Consider the following 19,552-nt stretch of genomic DNA (forward strand, 5'->3'; position numbering starts at 1 on the left):
TTATTTGTTGCTTTTCCCTTGCTGCTTTTAATGTTACTTCTTTGTATTTTATTTTTGATAATTTGATTAATATGTGTCTTGGTGTGTTTCTCCTTGGATTTACCTATATGTGACTCTCTTCACTTCCTGGAGTTGATTGACTAATTCCTTTCTCATATTAGGGAAGTTTTCAACTATAATCTCTTCAAATATTTTCTCATTCCCTTTCTTTTTCTCTTCTTCTTCTGGGACCCCTAGAATTCGAATGTTGGTGCATTTAATGTTGTCCCAGAGGTCTCTGAAGCTGTCTTCAATTCTTTTCATTCTTTTTTCTTTATTCTGCTCTCTGGTAGTTATTTCCACTATTTTGACTTCCTGGTCACTTATCCATTTTTCTGCCTCAGTTATTCTGCTATTGATTCCTTCTAGAGAATTTTTAATTTCATTTATTGTGGTGTTCATCATAGTTTGTTTGCTCTTTAGTTATTCTAGTTCCTCGTTAAACGTTTCTTGTATTTTTTTCCCTTCTATTTCCAAGATTTTGGATCATCTTTACTATCATTACTCTGAATTCTTTTTCATGTAGACTGCCTCCTCATTTGTTTGGTCTGGTGGGTTTTTCTCTGTCTTCTCATTTTGCTTAACTTACTGTGTTTGGGGTCTCCTTTTCGCAAGCTGCAGGTTCGTAGTTCCCATTGTTTTTGGTGTCTGCCCCCAGTGGGTAAGGTTGATTCAGTGGTTTGTGTAGGCTTCCTGGTGGAGGGGACTGGTGCCTGTTTTCTGGTTGATGTGGCTGCATCTTGTCTTCCTGTTGGGCAGGACTGCGTCTGGTGGTGTGTTTTGGGGTGTCTGTGAACTTATGATTTTCGGCAGCCTCTCTGCTAATGGGTGGGGTATGTTCCTGTCTTTCTAGTTGTTTGGCATGGGATGTCCAACACTGGTGCTTGCTGGTCGTTGAGTGGAGCTTGGTCTTAGTGTTGTGATGGAGTTCTCTGGGAGAGCTCTCGCCGATTGATTTGTGGTCCCAGGAGGTCTCTGGTGTACCAAAGTCCTGAACTCGGCTCTCTCACCTCAGAGGCTCAGGCCTGACACCCAGCTGGAACACCAAAACCCTGTCAGCCACACAGCTCAGAAGAAAAGGGAGGAGAAAAAGAAGAAAGAAAGAAAAAGAAAAAAAATAATAAAATAAATAAAGTTATTAAAATAAAAAAAATTATTAAACTAATAAAATTAAAAAGTAAAAGAAAAGAAAAGAAAAAACAGAGCAACCAAACCAATAAACAAATCCACCAATGATAACAAGCCCTAAAAAACTATACCAAAAAAAAAAAACAACGGACAGACAGAACCCTAGGACTAATGGTAAAAGGAAAGCTATACAGACAAAATCACAAAAAGGAGCATACATATACACACTCACAAAAAGGGAAAAAGGAAAAACAAAATATATATATATATATAAATAAAGGAAGACAGCAACCAAATCAAAAAACAAATCTACCAATGATAATAAACTCTAAATAGTAAGCTGAGATAAACATAAAATCAGGAACAAATTAGATGAAGAAAGCAAACCCCAAGTCTACAGTTGCTCCCAAAGTCCACCACCTCAATTTTGGAATGATTCGTTGTCTATTCAGGTATTCCAGAGATGCAGGGCACATCAAGTTGATTGTGGAGATTTAATCCACTGCTCCTGAGGTTGCATGGAGAAATTTCCCTTTCTCTTCTTTTTTCACACAGCTCCTGGGGTTCAGCTTTGGTTTTGGCCCCACCTCTGCATGTAGGTCGCCCTCTGGTGTCTGTTCTTCTCCCAGACAGGAGTGGGTTAAAGGAGAGGCTGATTAGGGGGCTCTGGCTCACTCAGGCTGGGAGGGAGGGGTATGGAATGGGGGGCAAGCCTGTGGTGGCAGAGGCTGGCATGACGTTGCAACAGCCTGAGGTGCGCCACGTGTTCTCCCAGGGAAGTTGTCCCTGGATCATGGGATCCTGGCAGTGGCAGGCTGCACAGGCTCCCAGGAGGGGTGGTGTGGATAATGACCTGTGCTTCCACACAGGCTCCTTGGTGGCTGCAGCAGCAGCCTTAGCATTTCAGGCCCAACTCTGCTGTCCGCGCTGATAGCCGCAGCTCACGCCCGTCTCTGGAGCTTATTTAGGTGGTGCTCTGAATCTCCTCTCCTCACGCGCACCAAAATAATGGTCTCTTGCCTCTTAGGCATGTCTAGACTTTTTCCCAGACTCCCTCCCAGCTAGCTGTGGTGCACTAGCCCCCTTCAGGCTGTGTTCACACAGCCAACCCCAGTCCTCTCCCTGGTATCTGGCCTCCGAAGCCTGAGTCTCAGCTCCCAGCACCCACCCGTCCCAGCGGGCGAGCAGACAAGCCTCTCAGGCTGGTGAGTGCTGGTTGGCACTGATCTTCTGTGAGGGAATCTCTCCACTTTGCCCTCTGCACCTCTTTTGCTGCCCTCTCCTCCGTGGCCCTGAAGCTTCCCCCACCCACCCCCTATCTCCACCAGTGAAGGGGCTTCCTAGTGTGTGGAAACATTTCCTCCTTCACAGCTCCCTCCCAGAGGTGCAGGTCCCATCCCTATTCTTTTGTCTCTGTTTTTTCTTTTTTCTTTTGCCCTACGCAGGTACGTGGGGAGTTTCTTCCCTTTTGGGAAGTCTGAGGTCTTCTGCCAGCATTCAGTAGGTATTCTGTAGGAGTTGTTCCACATGTAGACATATTGTTGATGCATTTGTGAGGAGGAAGGTGATCTCCACATCTTACTCTTCTGCTATCTTGAAGGTCCCCCCATATATGTTCCTTTTGAGAAGCTGTAAATGCATAGTCCTGAGGCAGCAGTACATAGCAGCTTGACAACTGATTATGACACATCATGCATAGAACAATTGGTTAAATTCAGATCTTAAAGTGAATTTTTTGGTTTTAACAATAGTCTGGGTGACCTAGTTGACCTTGCATTTCTGTAAGGCTTGAATAACCCCATTTCTTTTTTTGTTTGTTTGTTTGTTTGTTTGTTTTTTCTTTTTCTTTTTTCACACACACACACTGCATTTTATTTTTACAAGAGATAAATAGACTGACACCAAGCATTGTACATGGATGACCACAACAAAAGCAACAATGATTGCAATTACCAAACATGAAACACACTCATACTATGTCATAATATTGACATTCAGTCCAGTAATCCTCCACTGTAACAGCTCCTTTACTTTGCAGTGAAAATTGATTTGTATATTCTTTGCCTCTGAGTCCTTGTGGGATTTTTTCTTTTTTTTTAAATTCAAACAGAAAGTCACAAAAATTATACTCATCCTCATCAGTTCACTCAGTCCCATGTAATTAATTTTTTTTTTATCTTGATCTTTTGTTAGCACTTTTATGAGCTCATCAGTTTTTCATTAGAGTTCTGAAAATACTTATTCATTCAGTTCAGCAGTACAGTCAGTTACCAGAAACCTGTACTTGTCAGAGTCTTTTCCATGAATTTCCTGAAGATGAAACCCTTTTATAGGAACGTATTTACAAAAGCATCAGAGTACACACAGAACTGTCTGTAAATGACAAAAGACTTAAAAATGACCACAGTTTAAAGATTTGATGAAAGTTCATAATAATGCAGTTGACAAGAAAATTAGTTATTTCTGAGATATACATTTTAAAGTAATAACTAGGATTATGACTTATAACATTATACCAGAACATATAAGATTTTTAGAAATTTCATGTAATGTCTGAAACATGTATATTAACATATTTCCATACAAATAACCCAATGAAAGTTTAGTATTAGTTGTTTTGTTTGTTTGTTTATACTGCAGGTTCTTATTAGTCATCAATTTTATACACATCAGTGTATACATGTCAATCCCAATCGCCCAATTCAGCACACCACCATCCCCACCCCACCGCAGTTTTCCCCCCTTGGTGTCCATATGTCTGTTCTCTACATCTCTGTCTCAACTTCTGCCCTGCAAACCGGCTCATCTGTACCATTTTTCTAGGTTCCACATACATGCGTTAATATACGATATTTGTTTTTCTCTTTCTGACTTACTTCACTCTGTATGACAGTCTCTAGATCCATCCACGTCTCAACAAATGACTCAATTTCGTTCCTTTTTATGGCTGAGTAATATTCCATTGTATATATGTACCACATCTTCTTTATCCATTCGTCTGTTGATGGGCATTTAGGTTGCTTCCACGACCTGGCTATTGTAAATAGTGCTGCAATGAACATTCGGGTGCATGTGTCTTTTTGAATTACGGTTTTCTCTGGGTATATGCCCAGTAGTGGGATTGCTGGGTCATATGGTAATTCTATTTTTAGTTTTTTAAGGAACCTCCATATTGTTCTCCATAGTGGCTGTATCAATTTACATCCCCACCAACAGTGCAAGAGGGTTCCCTTTTCTCCACACCCTCTCCAGCATTTGTTGTTTGTAGATTTTCTGATGATGCCCATTCTAACTGGTGTGAGGTGATACCTCATTGTAGTTTTGATTTGCATTTCTCTAATAATTAGTGATGTTGAGCAGCTTTTCATGTGCTTCGTGGCCGGCTGTATGTCTTCTTTGGAGAAATGTCTATTTAGGTCTTCTGCCCATTTTTGGATTGGGGTGTTTGTTTCTTTAATATTGAGCTGAATGAGCTGTTTATATATTTTGGAGATTAATCCTTTGTCCGTTGATTCGTTTGCAAATATTTTCTCCCATTCTGAGGGTTGTCTTTTCGTCTTGTTTATGGTTTCCTTTGCTGTGCAAAAGCTTTGAAGTTTCATTAGGTCCCATTTGTTTATTTTTGTTTTTATTTCCATTACTCTAGGAGGTGGATCAAAAAAGATCTTGCTGTGATTTATGTCAAAGAGTGTTCTTCCTATGTTTTCCTCTAAGAGTTTTATAGTGTCCAGTCTTACATTTAGGTCTCGAATCCATTTTGAGTTTATTTTTGTGTATGGTGTTAGGGAGTATTCTAATTTCATTCTTTTACATGTAGCTGTCCAGTTTTCCCAGCACCACTTATTGAAGAGACTGTCTTTTCTCCATTGTATATCTTTGCCTCCTTTGTCATAGATTAGTTGACCATAGGTGTGTGGGTTTATCTCTGGGCTTTCTATCTTGTTCCATTGATCTATGTTTCTGTTTTTGTGCCAGTACCATATTGTCTTGATTACTGTAGCTTTGTAGTATAGTCTGAAGTCAGGGAGTCTGATTCCTCCAGCTCCGTTTTTTTCCCTCAAGATTGCTTTGGCTATTCGGGGTCTTTTGTGTCTCCATACAAATTTTAAGATGATTTGTTCTAGCTCCGTAAAAAATGCCATTGGTAATTTGATAGGGATTGCATTGAATCTGTAGATTGCTTTGGGTAGTATAGTCATTTTCACAATATTGATTCTTCCAATCCAAGAACATGGTATATCTCTCCATCTGTTGGTATCATCTTTAATTTCTTTCATCAGTGTCTTACAGTTTTCTGCATACAGGTCTTTTGTCTCCCTAGGTAGGTTTATTCCTAGGTATTTTATTCTTTTTGTTGCAATGGTAAATGGGAGTGTTTCCATAATTTCTCTTTCAGATTTTTCATCATTAGTGTATAGGAATGCAAGAGATTTCTGTGCATTAATTTTGTATCCTGCAACTTTACCATATTCATTAATTAGCTCTAGCAGTTTTCTGGTGGCAGTTTTAGGATTCTCTATGTATAGTATCATGTCATCTGCAAACAGTGACAGATTTACTTCTTCTTTTCCAATTTGTATTCCTTTTATTTCTTTTTCTTCTCTGATTGCCATGGCTAGGACTTCCAGAACTATGTTGAATAATAGTGGTGAGAGTGGACATCCTTGTCTTGTTCTTGATCTTAGAGGAAATGCTTTCAGTTTTTCACCGTTGAGAATGATGTTTGCTGTGGGTTTGTCGTATATGGCCTTTATTATATTGAGGTAGGTTCCCTCTATGCCCACTTTCTGGAGAGTTTTTATCATAAATGGGTGTTGAATTTTGTCAAAAGCTTTTTCTGCATCTATTGAGATGATCATATGGTTTTTATTCTTCAATTTGTTAATATGGTGTATCACATTGATTGATTTGCGTATATTGAAGAATCCTTGCATCCCTGGGATAAATCCCACTTGATCGTGGTGTATGATCCTTTTAATGTGTTGTTGGATTCTGTTTGCTAGTATTTTGTTGAGGATTTTTGCATCTATATTCATCAGTGATATTGGTCTGTAATTTTCTTTTTTTGTAGTGTCTTTGTCTGGTTTTGGTATCAGGGTGATGGTGGCCTCACAGAATGAGTTTGGGAGTGTTCCTTCCTCTGCAATTTTTTGGAAGAGTTTGAGAAGGATAGGTGTTAGCTCTTCTCTAAATGTTTGATAGAATTCACCTGTGAAGCCATCTGGTCCTGGACTTTTGTTTGTTGGAAGATTTTTAATCACAGTTTCAATTTCATTACTTGTGATTGGTCTGTTCATATTTTCTGCTTTTTCCTGGTTCAGTCTTGGAAGGTTATACCTTTCTAAGAATTTGTCCATTTCTTCCAGGTTGTCCATTTTATTGGCATAAAGTTGCTTGTAGTAGTCTCTTAGGATGCTTTGTATTTCTGCAGTGTCTGTTGTAACTTCTCCTTTTTCATTTCTGATTTTATTGACTTGAGTCCTCTCCCTCTTTTTCTTGATGAGTATGGCTAATGGCTTATCCATTTTGTTTATCTTCTCAAAGAACCAGCTTTTAGTTTTATTGATCTTTGCTATTGTTTTCTTTGTTTCTATTTCATTTATTTCCGCTCTGATCTTTATGATTTCTTTCCTTCTGCTAACTTTGGGTTTTGTTTGTTCTTCTTTCTCTAGTTTCTTTAGGTGTAAGTTTAGATTGTTTACTTGAGATTTTTCTTGTTTCTTGAGGTAGGCTTGTATAGCTATAAACTTCCCTCTTAGAACTGCTTTTGCTGCATCCCATAGGTTTTGGATCGTTGTGTTTTCATTGTCATTTGTCTCTAGGTATTTTTTAATTTCCTCTTTGATTTCTTCAGTGATCTCTTGGTTATTTAGTAACGTATTGTTTAGCCTCCATGTGTTTGTGTTTTTTACGTTTCTTCCCCTGTAATTCATTTCTAATCTCATAGCATTGTGGTCAGAAAAGATGCTTGATATGATTTCAATTTTCTTAAATTTACTGAGGCTTGATTTGTGACCCAAGATGTGATCTATCCTGGAGAATGTTCCGTGCGCACTTGAGAAGAACGTGTAATCTGCTGTTTTTGGATGGAATGTCCTATAAATATCAATTAAATCTATCTGGTCTATTGTGTCATTTAAAGCTTCTGTTTCCTTATTTATTTTCATTTTGGATGATCTGTCCATTGGTGTAAGTGAGGTGTTAAAGTCCCCCACTATTATTGTGTTACTGTCAATTTCCTCTTTTATAGCTGTTAGCAGTTGCCTTATGTATTGAGGTGTTCCTATGTTGGGTGCATATATATTTATAATTGTTATATCTTCTTCTTGGATTGATCCCTTGATCATTATGTAGTGTCCTTCCTTGTCTCTTGTAACATTCTTTATTTTAAAGTCTATTTTATCTGATATGAGTATAGCTACTCCAGCTTTCTTTTGATTTCCATTTGCATGGAATATCTTTTTCCATCCCCTCACTTTCAGTCTGTATGTGTCCCTAGGTCTAAAGTGGGTCTCTTGTAGACAGCATATATATGGATCTTGTTTTTGTATCCATTCAGCAAGCCTGTGTCTTTTGGCTGGAGCATTTAATCCATTCACGTTTAAGGTAATTATCAATATGTATGTTCCTATGACCATTTTCTTAATTGTTTTGGGTTTGTTTTTGTAGGTCCTTTTCTTCTCTTGTGTTTCCCACTTAGAGAAGTTCCTTTAACATTTGTTGTAGAGCTGGTTTGGTGGTGCTGAATTCTCTTAGTTTTTGCTTGTCTGTAAAGCTTTTGATTTCTCTATCGAATCTGAATGAGATCCTTGCTGGGTAGAGTAATCTTGGTTGTAGGTTCTTCCCTTTCATCACTTTAAGTATATCATGCCACTCCCTTCTGGCTTGTAGAGTTTCTGCTGACAAATCAGCTGTTAACCTTATGGGAGTTCCCTTGTATGTTATTTGTCGTTTTTCCCTTGCTGCTTTCAATAATTTTTCCTTGTCTTTAATTTTTGCCACTTTTATTACTATGTTTCTCAGCATGCTTCTCCTTGGGTTTATCCTGTATGGGACTCTCTGTGCTTCCTGGACTTGGGTGGCTATTTCCTTTCCCATGTTAGGGAAGTTTTTGACTATAATCTCTTCAAATATTTTCTCTGGTCCTTTCTCTCTCTCTTCTCCTTCTGGGACCCCTATAATGCGAATGTTGTTGCATTTAATGTTGTCCCAGAGGTCTCTTAGGCTGTCTTCATTTCTTTTCATTCTTTTTTCTTTAGTCTGTTCTGCAGCAGTGAATTCCACCATTCTGTCTTCCAGGTCACTTATCCGTTCTTCTGCCTCAGTTATTCTGCTATTGATTCCTTCTAGTGTAGTTTTCATTTCACTTATTGTATTGGTCATCTCTGTTTGTTTGTTCTTTAATTCTTCTAGGTCTTTGTTAATCATTTCTTGCATCTTCTCAATCTTTGCCTCCATTCTTATTCCAAGGTCCTGGATCATCTTCACTATCATTATTCTGAATTCTTTTTCTGGAAGGTTGCCTATCTCCACTTCATTTAGTTGTTTTTCTGGGGTTTTTTCTTGTTCCTTCATCTGGTATATAGCCCTCTGCCTTTTCATCTTGTCTATCTTTCTGTAAATGTGGTTTTTTTTCCACAGGCTGCAGGACTGTAGTTTTTCTTGCTTCTGCTGTCTGCCCTCTGGTGGTTGAGGCTATCTAAGAGGCTTGATGGGAGGCTCTGGAGGTGGGTAGAGCTGACTGTTGCTGTGGCGGTCAGAGCTCAGTAAAACTTTAATCCACTTGACTGTTGATGGGTGGGGCTGGGTTCCCTCCCTGTTGGTTGTTTTGCCTGAGGCAACCCAACACTGGAGCCTACCCGGGCTCTTTGGTCGGGCTAATGGCAGACTCTGGGAGGGCTCACGCCAAGGAGTACTTCCCAGAACCTCCGCTGCCAGTGTCCTTGTCCCCACGGTGAAACAGAGCCAGCCCCCGCCTCTGCGGGAGACCCCCCAACACCAGCAGTTATGTCTGGTTCAGTCTCCCCCAGGGTCACTGCTCCTTCCCCTGGGTCCCGATGCACAAACTATTTTGTGTGCGCCGTCCAAGAGTGGGGTCTCTGTTTCCCCCAGTCCTGTCTGAAGTCCTGCAATCAATTCCCACTAGGCTTCAATGTCTTATTCTCTATGAATTCCTCCTCCCGTTGCTGGACCCCCAGGTTGGGAAGCCTGAGGTGGGGCTCAGAACGTTCACTCCAGTGGGTGGACTTCTGTGGTATAAGTGCTCGCCAGTCTGTGAGTCACCCACCCAGCAGTTATGGGATTTGATTTTACTCTGATTGCGCCCCTCCTACCGTCTCACTGTGGCTTCTCCTCTGTCCTTGGACGTGGGGTATCCTCCTTGGTGAAGTCCAGTGTCTTCCTGTCAATGATTGTCCAGCAGCCAGTTGTGATTCTGGTGCTCTCCCCCATTTCTTATATTAAGAACTATCAGATAAAGAAAGGCTAGGAAGAGACCAAATCCAAATTAAATAATGAAGAGGGAAACAAAGAAGTTAAGGCAAGTGAAGGGGTAAAAGGTGAAACTAACATACAGAAAGTATAGGAAGGCCAGTTCCTATAAACAACAAGGATTTACTGTATAGCACAGGGAACTATATTCAATATCTTATAATAACCTATAGTGGAGAAGAATCTGAAATATATATATATATATATATATATATATATATATATATATATGTATGTATATACATAACTGGATCACTTTGCTGTACACCTGAAACTAACACAATATTGTAAATCAACTATACTTCAATAAACAAAAAGAAGGCCAGTTTCTTACTGAGGAAAGGCATATTACTAAGCAAGACTGATCTTTTATTGATTGCAAAACTGTATGAAATTATCCCGAAAGTAAAAGAAAGAAGAGCATGGCACACCTATCTCACCATTTGAGTGATAAATCAAGGAGCGGGGATTTGAGTCAGATCTGACTTGAGAAGCCATGATCTTGTCACCATGTGGAGCTATACATAGGGAAAAACTTATTCTTTTTTTTCCCTTGTATTCCCTTTGGGAATAAAGTAACTCCTTGAGGGTCCTCTGTGCACTAAACTAATGTAAATATTTGGCTTCCCTGAATGTCAACTGTGATGGATGCAAACGATGAGTATTTCTGCCAGTAGGTGACTGACTGCATGTTCATGGCCTTGACACAGAGGCTGACTGGGATTTCCTTGAACTCCTAGGAGCTGAGGTGACCTACATGAACATGACTGCCTACAACAAGGGTCGGCTGCAGTCCTCCTTCTGGATTGTGGACAAACAGCATGTTTACATCGGCAGTGCTGGTTTGGACTGGCAGTCCCTGGGACAGGTAATCTTTTCATTACATAAAGTCAGTGTTCTGTCAGCATCAAAACTACCACCTCCAAAAAAAAAAAAAAAGAAAACACAACAAAAAAACCTACCACCTCCATAAAGCATTCAGTCACCTCTACTGTGGTTGAGGGAAATTAAACCTACAGCTTTTGTTATTTTGCGTAGTTTTAGTAGGTTCACCTTCATTTAAAGTGAAATGATAAACCTTTCTTTGTCAGAATCATTTTACCAAAAGAACCGCCATTGCTTCAGCACTTTTATAACTCAGATGCTACTCCAAGATTCTTTAGAGCATATTTGTGTGTAATTTATATTACACAAAGCTAAATTTTCAGGAGGAGATCACATAATCTATGAGAAACAGGAAAACATATAAATTCAGTCTAGGATCACATACTGTAGAATAATAGTTTTATCCCTTTAATAAATCTTAAGATAAAGATGTCTTCATCTTTCTCTTTGCAAATAATTAACTTCAAATATCTTGAAAATACACTTGAACAGTCTTGTAATTTTCATGTATTTATTTGTGCCAGAGGTGATCCGTGGAGGATTACAAATCACCTTCTTCCCATTTGTCAACTAGTGGCTGGAAGTTCTTCATCATTGGATGCATAAGAAGACTGACCAGTCAACCATGCAGGCACAGAGCCGATACACAATGTTTTACCTGAGCTCTTCTAATATTAGGATCCCTGAAATGACATTGAATTCTACTGCACTTCTATTTATTCCTATGGGAAAAAAGCACACACAATGGCCATAGCTTGAAAGCCAACACCACATGGGATAAATCTGAGAGAGGGTAACGTTATATTTGTACTGTTAGCTTCAGGCCTTTAACCATTTGCCTCCCAGTTTCCACTCTTTTCCTCTTTTCCTTCTTAAACTACTGTCTTTCATGCACACATATTCCATCTAGTTTTCCTCTTTTAATGCATGAGGCAGATAAAAGTGCTCAGCTGTAAAAGAAATGGGCAAATGAAATACTAAAAACCCAATTATTGCCCTCTCCATGGAATAGTGTGGAGCCAAAGTACAACTTATCTAAGGTGGTTTTCTAGTTTTGCATGTGAAGAGGAGTCACAGTAGCCCAGTCTCAAGGGCCAAGTACTTAGTATCTCTAATAAGACAGTCTCCCTCCCCAGCAGAGGAGGGGATACTGAAAGAAAATTCCGTAATTAATTCATTTTGGGATGAAAGCACCATCAAAGATTATGACAAAACATTATTTTATATTTGCTCAGAAAATTAGGTGCTACCTACTGATATAAAAATGATTCTGAATAAAATAGTAGTATAAATAAGAATAATTGCAACAATAACTAGCTTATATTGAATGCAAGGTGTTGTTCTAAGCCATGTAAATGGATTATTTAATTAAAACCTCACAATGATCCTATGAGGTAAACGCTATTATTGCATCCATTTTAAAGAAAAGTAGACTTCAACCCAGAGTTGAGTTTCAGTATTGAATGTTTTAAGCAAATTTCTTCCAATATTAATTCTGATATGAAAAATATAAATTTTGATTCTTTTTATCTTGTGTCTGATGGCCCTTCAAACACACTTATAAAAATAGTGATTACAGCAACATCGGCTTGCCTCAGAAATAAGAAGTAAGGCAATGATAGTATAAAGCCTCAATAATTTAGAGTATTTAGAGAAAAATAGTCTAATTTATGGAAATCTCTGGGTCTATCTTTTGCTTTTTTTGTACTTACAAAAAATTAACCAATAAGTATCTTTTGCCCAGAAATTTTCAGCTGGATCTCCCATATTAAATAGATAAAATTGGTTCTGTAACAATATTAATTATACGTAAATTCTGCTAAGTAGTTTTTAAAAAATCTTTACTGGAGTAGAGTTGATTTATAATGTTGTGTTAGTTTCTACTGTATAGCAAAGCGAATCAGTTATACATATAGATATATCCACTTTTTTTAAGATTCTTTTCCCATATAGGTCATTAGAGAGTACTGAATAGATTTCCCTGTGCTATACAGTAGGTCCTTATTATCTATTTTATATATAGTAGTGTGCATATGTCAATCCCAATCTCCCAATTTATCCCTCCCCCTTCCCCCCCTAGTAACCATAAGACTGTTTTCTACCTCTGTGACTCTATTTATGTTTTGTAAATAAGTTCATTTGTACCATTTTTTTAGATTCCACATATAAGCAATATCATGATATTTGTCTTTCTCTGTCTGGCTTACTTCACTAGAGAATGAAAATCTCTAGGTCCATCCATGTTGATGTAAATGGCATTATTTTGTTCCTTTTTACGACTGAGTAATATTCCATTGTACATATGTACCACATCTTCTTCACCCATTCCTTTGTTGATGGACATTTAGGCTGCTTCGATGTCCTGGCTATTGTAAATAGTGTTGCAATGAACATTGAGGTGCATGTATCTTTTCAAATTATGGTTTTCTCCAGGTGTATGTCCAAGAGTGAGATTGCTCGATCATATGGTAGTTCTATTTTTAGTTTTTTAAGGAACCTCCATAACGTTCTCCATAGTGGCTGTACCAATTTACATTCCCACCAACAGTGTAGGAGTGTTTCCTTTTCTCCACACTCTCTCCAGCATTTATTGTTTGTAGATTTTTTGATGATGCCCATTCTGACTGGTGTGAGGTAATACCTCATTGTAGTTTTGATTTGCATTTCTCTAATAATGCAAATTATTAGATCTGATTTTTGTAGTGCAATAATTTATCATTATTATAGTGATGTTGAGCATCTTTTCATGTACTTTTTAGCCATCTATACATCTTCTTTGGAAAAATGTCTATTTATTTAGATCTTCCAGACATTTTTTGATTGGGTTGTTTGTTGTTGTTGTTTTCATTGTTATTGAGATGCATGAGCTGTTTGTATATTTTGGAGATTAATCCCATGTCATTTGCTTCATCTGCAAATATTTTCTCCCATTCTGTGGGTTGCTTTTCATGTTCTTATTGTTTCCTTTGCTGTGCAAAACTTTAATTAGATCCCATTTGTTCATTTTTGTTTTTATTTTCATTACTCCAGAAGGAGAATCAAAAAAGATCTTGCTTCGATTAATGTCAGAGAGTGTTCTGCCTATGTTTTCCTCTAAGAGTTTTATAGCATCCAGCCTTACATTTAGGTCTTTAATCCATTTAGAGTTTATTTTTGTGTATGGTGTTATGGAGTGTTCTAATTTCATTCTTTTACATATAACTGCCCAATTTTTCAAGCACCACTTATTGAAAAGACTGTCTTTTCTCCATTGTATATTCTTCCTCCTTTGTCATAGATTAGTTGACCATAGGTGTGTGGGTTTACCTCTGGACTTTCTATCCTGTTCCATTGATCTATATTTCTGTTTTTGTGCCAGTACCATACTGTTTTGATGACTGTAGCTTTGCGGTATACTCTGAAGTCAGGGAGTCTGATTCCTCCAGCTCTGTTTTTCATTCTCAAGATTGCTTTGGCTATTCAGGGTCTTTTGTGTTTACATACAAACTTTAAGATTTTTTTTTCTAGTTCTTTGCAAAATGTCATTGGTAATTTGACAGGGATTGCATTGAATCTGTAGATTGCTTTAGTCATTTGATAATATTGATTTTTCCAATCTAAGATCATGGTATATCTCTCCATCTGTTCATGTCATCTTTGATTTCTTTCATCAGTATCTTATAGTTTTCTGAATATAGGTCTTTTGCCTCCTTAGGTAGGTTTATTACTAGGTATTTTATTCTTCCTGATGTGATGGTAAATGGGATTGTTTCCTTAATTTCTCTTTCTCATCTTTCATTGTTAGTGTATGGTAATGCAAGAGATTTCTGTGTACTGATTTTGTATCCTGCAACTTTACTGAATTCATTGATGAGTTCTTATAGTTTTCTGGTAGCATCTTTAGGATTTTCTATGTATAGTATCATGTCACCTGCAAACAGTGACAGTTTTACTTCTTTTCCAATTTGGGTTCATTTTGTTTCTTTTTCTTCTCTGATTGCTGTGGCTAGGACTTCCAAAACTATGTTGAATAAAAGTGGCTAGAGTGGACATCTTTGTCTTGTTCCTTATCTTAGAGGAAATGCTTTCAGTTTTTCAACATTGAGAATGATGTTTGCTGTGGGTTTGTCAGATATGGCCCTTATTATGTTGAGTTAGATTCCCTCTATGCAAACTTTCTGGAGAGTTTTCATCATAAATGGGTGTTGAATTTTGTCAAAAGCTTTTTCTGCATCTATTGAGATGATCATAAGTTTTTTATTCTTTAATTTGTTAATGTGGTGTATCACATTGATTGATTTGCATATATTGAAGAATCCTTGCGTCCCTGGGATAAATCTCATTTGATTATGGTGTATGATCCTTTTAATGTGTTGTTGGATTTGGTTTGCTAGTATTTTGTTGAGGATTTTTGAGTCTATGTTCATCAGTGATATTGGCCTATAATTTTCTTTTTTTGTGGTGTCTTTGTTGGGTTTTGATGTCAGGGTGATAGTGGCCTTGTAGAATGAGTTTGGGAGTGTTCCTTCCTCTGAAATTTTTTGGAAGAGTTTCAGAAGGATAGGTATTAACTCTTCTCTAAATGTTTGATAGAATTCACCTGTGAAACCATCTGGTCCTGGACGTTTGTCTGTTGGAAGTTTTAAAGTCACAGTTTCAATTTCAGTACTTATGATTGGTCTGTTCATATTTTCTATTTCTTCCTGGTTCAGTCTTGGAATGTTGTACCTTTCTAAGAATTTGTCCGTTTCTTCTAGGTTGTCCATTTTATTGGCATATAGTTGATTGTAGTAGTCTCTTATGATCCCTTGTATTTCTGTGCTGTTGGTTGTAACTTCTTTTTCATTTCTAATTTTATTGATTTGAGCCCTCTCCCTTTTTTTCTTGATGAGTCTGGCTAAAGGTTTAACAATTTTGTTTATCTTTTCAAAGAATCAGCTTTTAGTTTTATTGATCTTTTCTATTATTTCCTTCATCTATATTTCATTGACTTCTGCTCTAATCTTTACAATTACTTTCCTTTTACTAACTTTAGGTTTTGTTTGTTCTTCTTTCTCTTGTTGCTTTAGGTGTAAGGTTAGGTTGTTTATTTGTGATTTTTCTTGTTTCCTTAGGTAAGATTGTATTGCTATAAACTTCCCTCTTAGAACTGCTTTTGCTGCATCCCACAGGTTTTGGATTGTCATGTTTTCGTTGTCATTTGTCTCTAGGTATTTTTTTATTTCCTTTTTGATTTCTTCAGTGATCATTTGTTGTTTAGTAACATATTGTTTAGTCTCCAAGTGTTTGTGTTTTTTACAGTTTTTTTTTTCCTGTAGTGTATTGCTAATCTAGTGTTGTGGTCGGAAAAGATGCTTGATATGATTTCAGTTTTCTTAAATTTTCCAACGCTTGATTTGTGGCCCAATATGTGATTTATCCTGGAGAATGTTCCATGTGCACTTGAGAAGAAAGTGTATTTGGCTTCTTTCAGGTGGAATGTTCTATAAATATAAATTAAGTCCTTTTGGTCTAATGTATCATTTAAGGTCTGTGTTTCCTTATTGTCTTTCTGTCTGGATGATCTGTCCAATGGTGTAAGTGGGGTGTTAAATTCCCCCACTAGTATTGTGTTACTGTTGATTTCCCCTTTGACAGCTATTAGCATTTGGCTTATATATTGAGGTGCTCCTATGTTGGGTGCATATATATTTACAGTTGGTATATCTTCTTCTTGGATTGGTCCCTTGATCATTATGTAGTGTCCTTCCTTGTCTTTCGTTAACAGTCTTTATTTTAAAGTCTAATTTATCTGATATGAGTATTGCTACTCCAGCTTTCTTTTGACTTCCATTTGCATGGAATACCTTTTTCCACCCTCTCACTTTCAGTCTGTATGTGTCCTGAGATCTGAAGTTGGTCTGTTGTAGACAGCATATGTAAGTGTCTAGTTTTTGTATCCATTCAGCCAGTCTATGTCTTTTGGTTGGACCACTTAATCCATTTACTTTTAAGGTAATTATCAATATGTATGTTCCTATTGACATTTTCTTAATTGTTGTGGATTTGTTTTTGTAGGTTTCTTTTCTTCCTCTTTTGTTCTCTTCTGTTGTGATTTGATGGCTATCTTTGGTGTTGTGTTTGGGTTGTTTTTTCTGTTTTGTGTGTGCATCTACTGTAGTTTTTGGGTTTGCTGTTCCCATGAGGTTTTGATATAGCATTTTGTATATATACAAGGTGTTTTAAGTTGCTGGTCTCTTTCCTGCCTAGAGAAGGTCCTTTAGCATTTGTTGTAAAGCTGGTTTGGTGGTGCTGAATTCTCTTTGCTTTTGCTTGTCTGTAAAGCTTTTGATTTCTCCATCAAATCTGAATGAGAGCCTTGCTGGGTAGGGTGTTCTTGGTTGTAGGTTTTTCCCTTTCATCACTTTAAATATACCATGCCACTCCCTTCTGGCATGAAGAGTTTCTGCTGAAAAATCAGTTGATAACCTTATGGGGATTCCCTTGTATGTTATTTGTTGCTTTTCCCTTGTTGCTTTTCATATTTTTTCTTTGTCTTTAATTTTTGTCAGTTTGATTAGTATATGTCTCAGTGTGTTCATACTTGGGCTCATCCTGTATGGGACTCTCTGCACTTCCTGGACTTGAGTGACTGTTTCCTTTCTCATGTTAAAGAAGTTTTGAGCTATAATACCTTCAGATATTTTCTCAGGTCCTTTCTCTTTCTTTTCTCCTTCTGGGACCCCTATAATGCAAATGTTGGTACATTTAACATTGTTCCAGATGTCTCTGAGACTTTCTTCATTTCTTTTCATTCTTGACACCCTATGTCAGGGGGTGTGTTCTGAGGTAGCTGTGAGCTCAATATGACTTTAAGCAGCCTGTCTGCTGATGGGTGGGGCTGTGTTCCCACCCTACTGGTTGTTTGGCCTGAGTTGTCCCAGCACTGGAGCCTGTAGGTTGTTAGGTGGGGCTGGGTCTTGGTACCAAAATGGAGACCTCCATTTCGGCACTGATCTATATCCCCTGGGGCCTCTACCACCAGTGTCCTTGCCTCCACAGTGAGCTAAAGCCAACCCCTGCCTCCCCAGGAGACCCTCTAAGACCCCTACTTAGGTCTAGCCCCAGTTCCTATGGAGGTATTGCTTTGTCCTGGGTCCCAGAGCATATGAGTGGAGTCTGTTTCTCCCAACCCTGTGGAACTCCTACGCTCAGGCCCAGTTGCCCTTCAAAGCCAAATGTTCTGGGGGTTCTTCCTCCCAATGCTTGACCCTCAGACTCTCTTGGAGGGCTATTTTTATGTGGGAAAGTTTCTGTGTAGCCTGTGTAGGTTTAATTTTTTTTGGTGTGAGGGCTGTTTTTAGAATGAACGTCTGCTACCTCTTTCCTCAATGTATACTGGTCATTATCCCCTTGTAGGAGGTGTTACTGATGTTGTGGTGACCTGAGCCCACACTGGATATTTAGCAGGGCCTCTCTTTTGCTCTGTGGTTGTCACTGCCCTGTCAGATGTGGGGTCTGCTCCCTAGTTGTTGCAGTAGAGGCCCCAAGATCTGTTTCTGACCTGTGTTTCTGATCTATGGTGCGAGGTAGGTAGGATTAGAGCACTGCCACTGGGAGGGAAGCCACTGAGTTTTCCTTCTCTGTATCTGTTCACCTGTGAGTGTACTCTGTTTTGTCACTTTTCACCCCCTGTGTTGGCTCACAAATTACACTGTTGTTGGAAGTGCTCTCAGCCCCACCTAACTAGGGGTATGGTGGCAATTGGCCCTGGTATCTCTCAGGCATTGTTTTTACCAGGCCACCTGTGCAGATCCACTGAAGTCAGGTTCCAGGACTGCAGTAATTGTGCAGCTGGACCTGCTGTGGGAGCTATGAAGGCAGCTCAGATTTTGGCCTGGTCCAATCCCCACATGTACGTGCCCACAAAACCTACAGCCACTAAAGCTAGACCCATCTCAGCTGTGGGAGCACTCATCCATTTGGATACCCCACAGGCACTGAGTTTACAAAGCCAGAAGTGGGGCTGTAAATCCATGGTTCCCACAGCCGCAAGGAGAGATTTCAGCTCTTCCTCCTTAGTTGCATGACCCCTGGGGCTCACCTGTGGTTTCAGCCCCACCTCTGCATGTGTGCCTCCCACCAGCAGCTGCTCCCAAGGCTGCCCCAGAGCACACACACCTGCCCAGGCAGGCAGAGCAGAGGCAGCAATGGGTGGGGCACACAAGCCTGCTCAGGTGGGCACCCCTCCTAGTGCCCATGGAGGCAGGGGCCAGCACATGGGGTAGGGGGCTGCAATGGCAGCCCCACCCCTTGCGCACCACTCAACAATGGCACCCTGCTTCTATGGCAGCCTGGGCTTCTTCCACGCACATTCCCAGTTGTGGAGCTCCTTCCTCTCATCCCTTCAGGCTGTCTCTTCACAGCCAACAGCTGTCCCCTCCTTGGGTCTGCTCTCCAAACCCCACGTTCCAGCGCCCAGCCCCCATCCACACCAGCAGACACGTCTCAGGCTGTGGCGCACAGGGCTATAGCACAGACCATCTGTGTAGGTCTTACTGTGTCCTGCCTGCCACAGACTTGTTGCTGTGCTCTCCTCTGAGCCCTCAAAGCTCCCCTTCTGTCCCAGCTGATTTCCCCACCAGTGAGGGGGCTTCCCAGTGTGTGGGAACCGCTCCTCTCCTTCAGTTCCCCCACCAGGGGCGCTGGTCCCATCCCATTTCCTCTTTTCTTTTTGTCTTTCTTTTGTCCTACCTGGTTGTGTGGGGATATTTCTTGTCCTTTCAGGTGTCCAAGGTCCTCTGATAGTGTTCAACAGGTGTTCTGTGAGACTTGTTCCATTTGTAGCTGTATTCTTAATGTACTTGGAAGGAGAGGTGAATTCCACGTCCTCCTATTTCACCATCTTGACTCCTCCCCCCTGCTAAGTGGTTTTTAACTTGAGCATCATTTGCTGCTTTTTTTTTTTTTAAAGAAAATGCATTTTCCCACCACTAAATTTTATTTTCTTTGTTATTAACTGTTTTTAACTGATAGGGTTTAAAGTTCTATG

At 39.3% G+C, this 19,552-nt stretch overlaps 1 protein-coding gene across 1 annotated transcript in view; it reads left to right on the forward strand.

Moving 5' to 3' along the window:
• Positions 1–19,552, forward strand: part of PLD5 (phospholipase D family member 5) — a 480,756-nt gene that overhangs the window by 372,593 nt on the left and 88,611 nt on the right. The window contains exon 5 of the mRNA XM_061185407.1: positions 10,398–10,525. Coding sequence (XP_061041390.1) covers positions 10,398–10,525 — 128 coding nt within the window. The remainder of the gene's footprint in view (positions 1–10,397; positions 10,526–19,552) is intronic.

The sequence above is a fragment of the Eubalaena glacialis genome, chromosome 3, assembly GCF_028564815.1.
Source record: "Eubalaena glacialis isolate mEubGla1 chromosome 3, mEubGla1.1.hap2.+ XY, whole genome shotgun sequence".
Classification (NCBI taxonomy): domain Eukaryota; kingdom Metazoa; phylum Chordata; class Mammalia; order Artiodactyla; family Balaenidae; genus Eubalaena; species Eubalaena glacialis.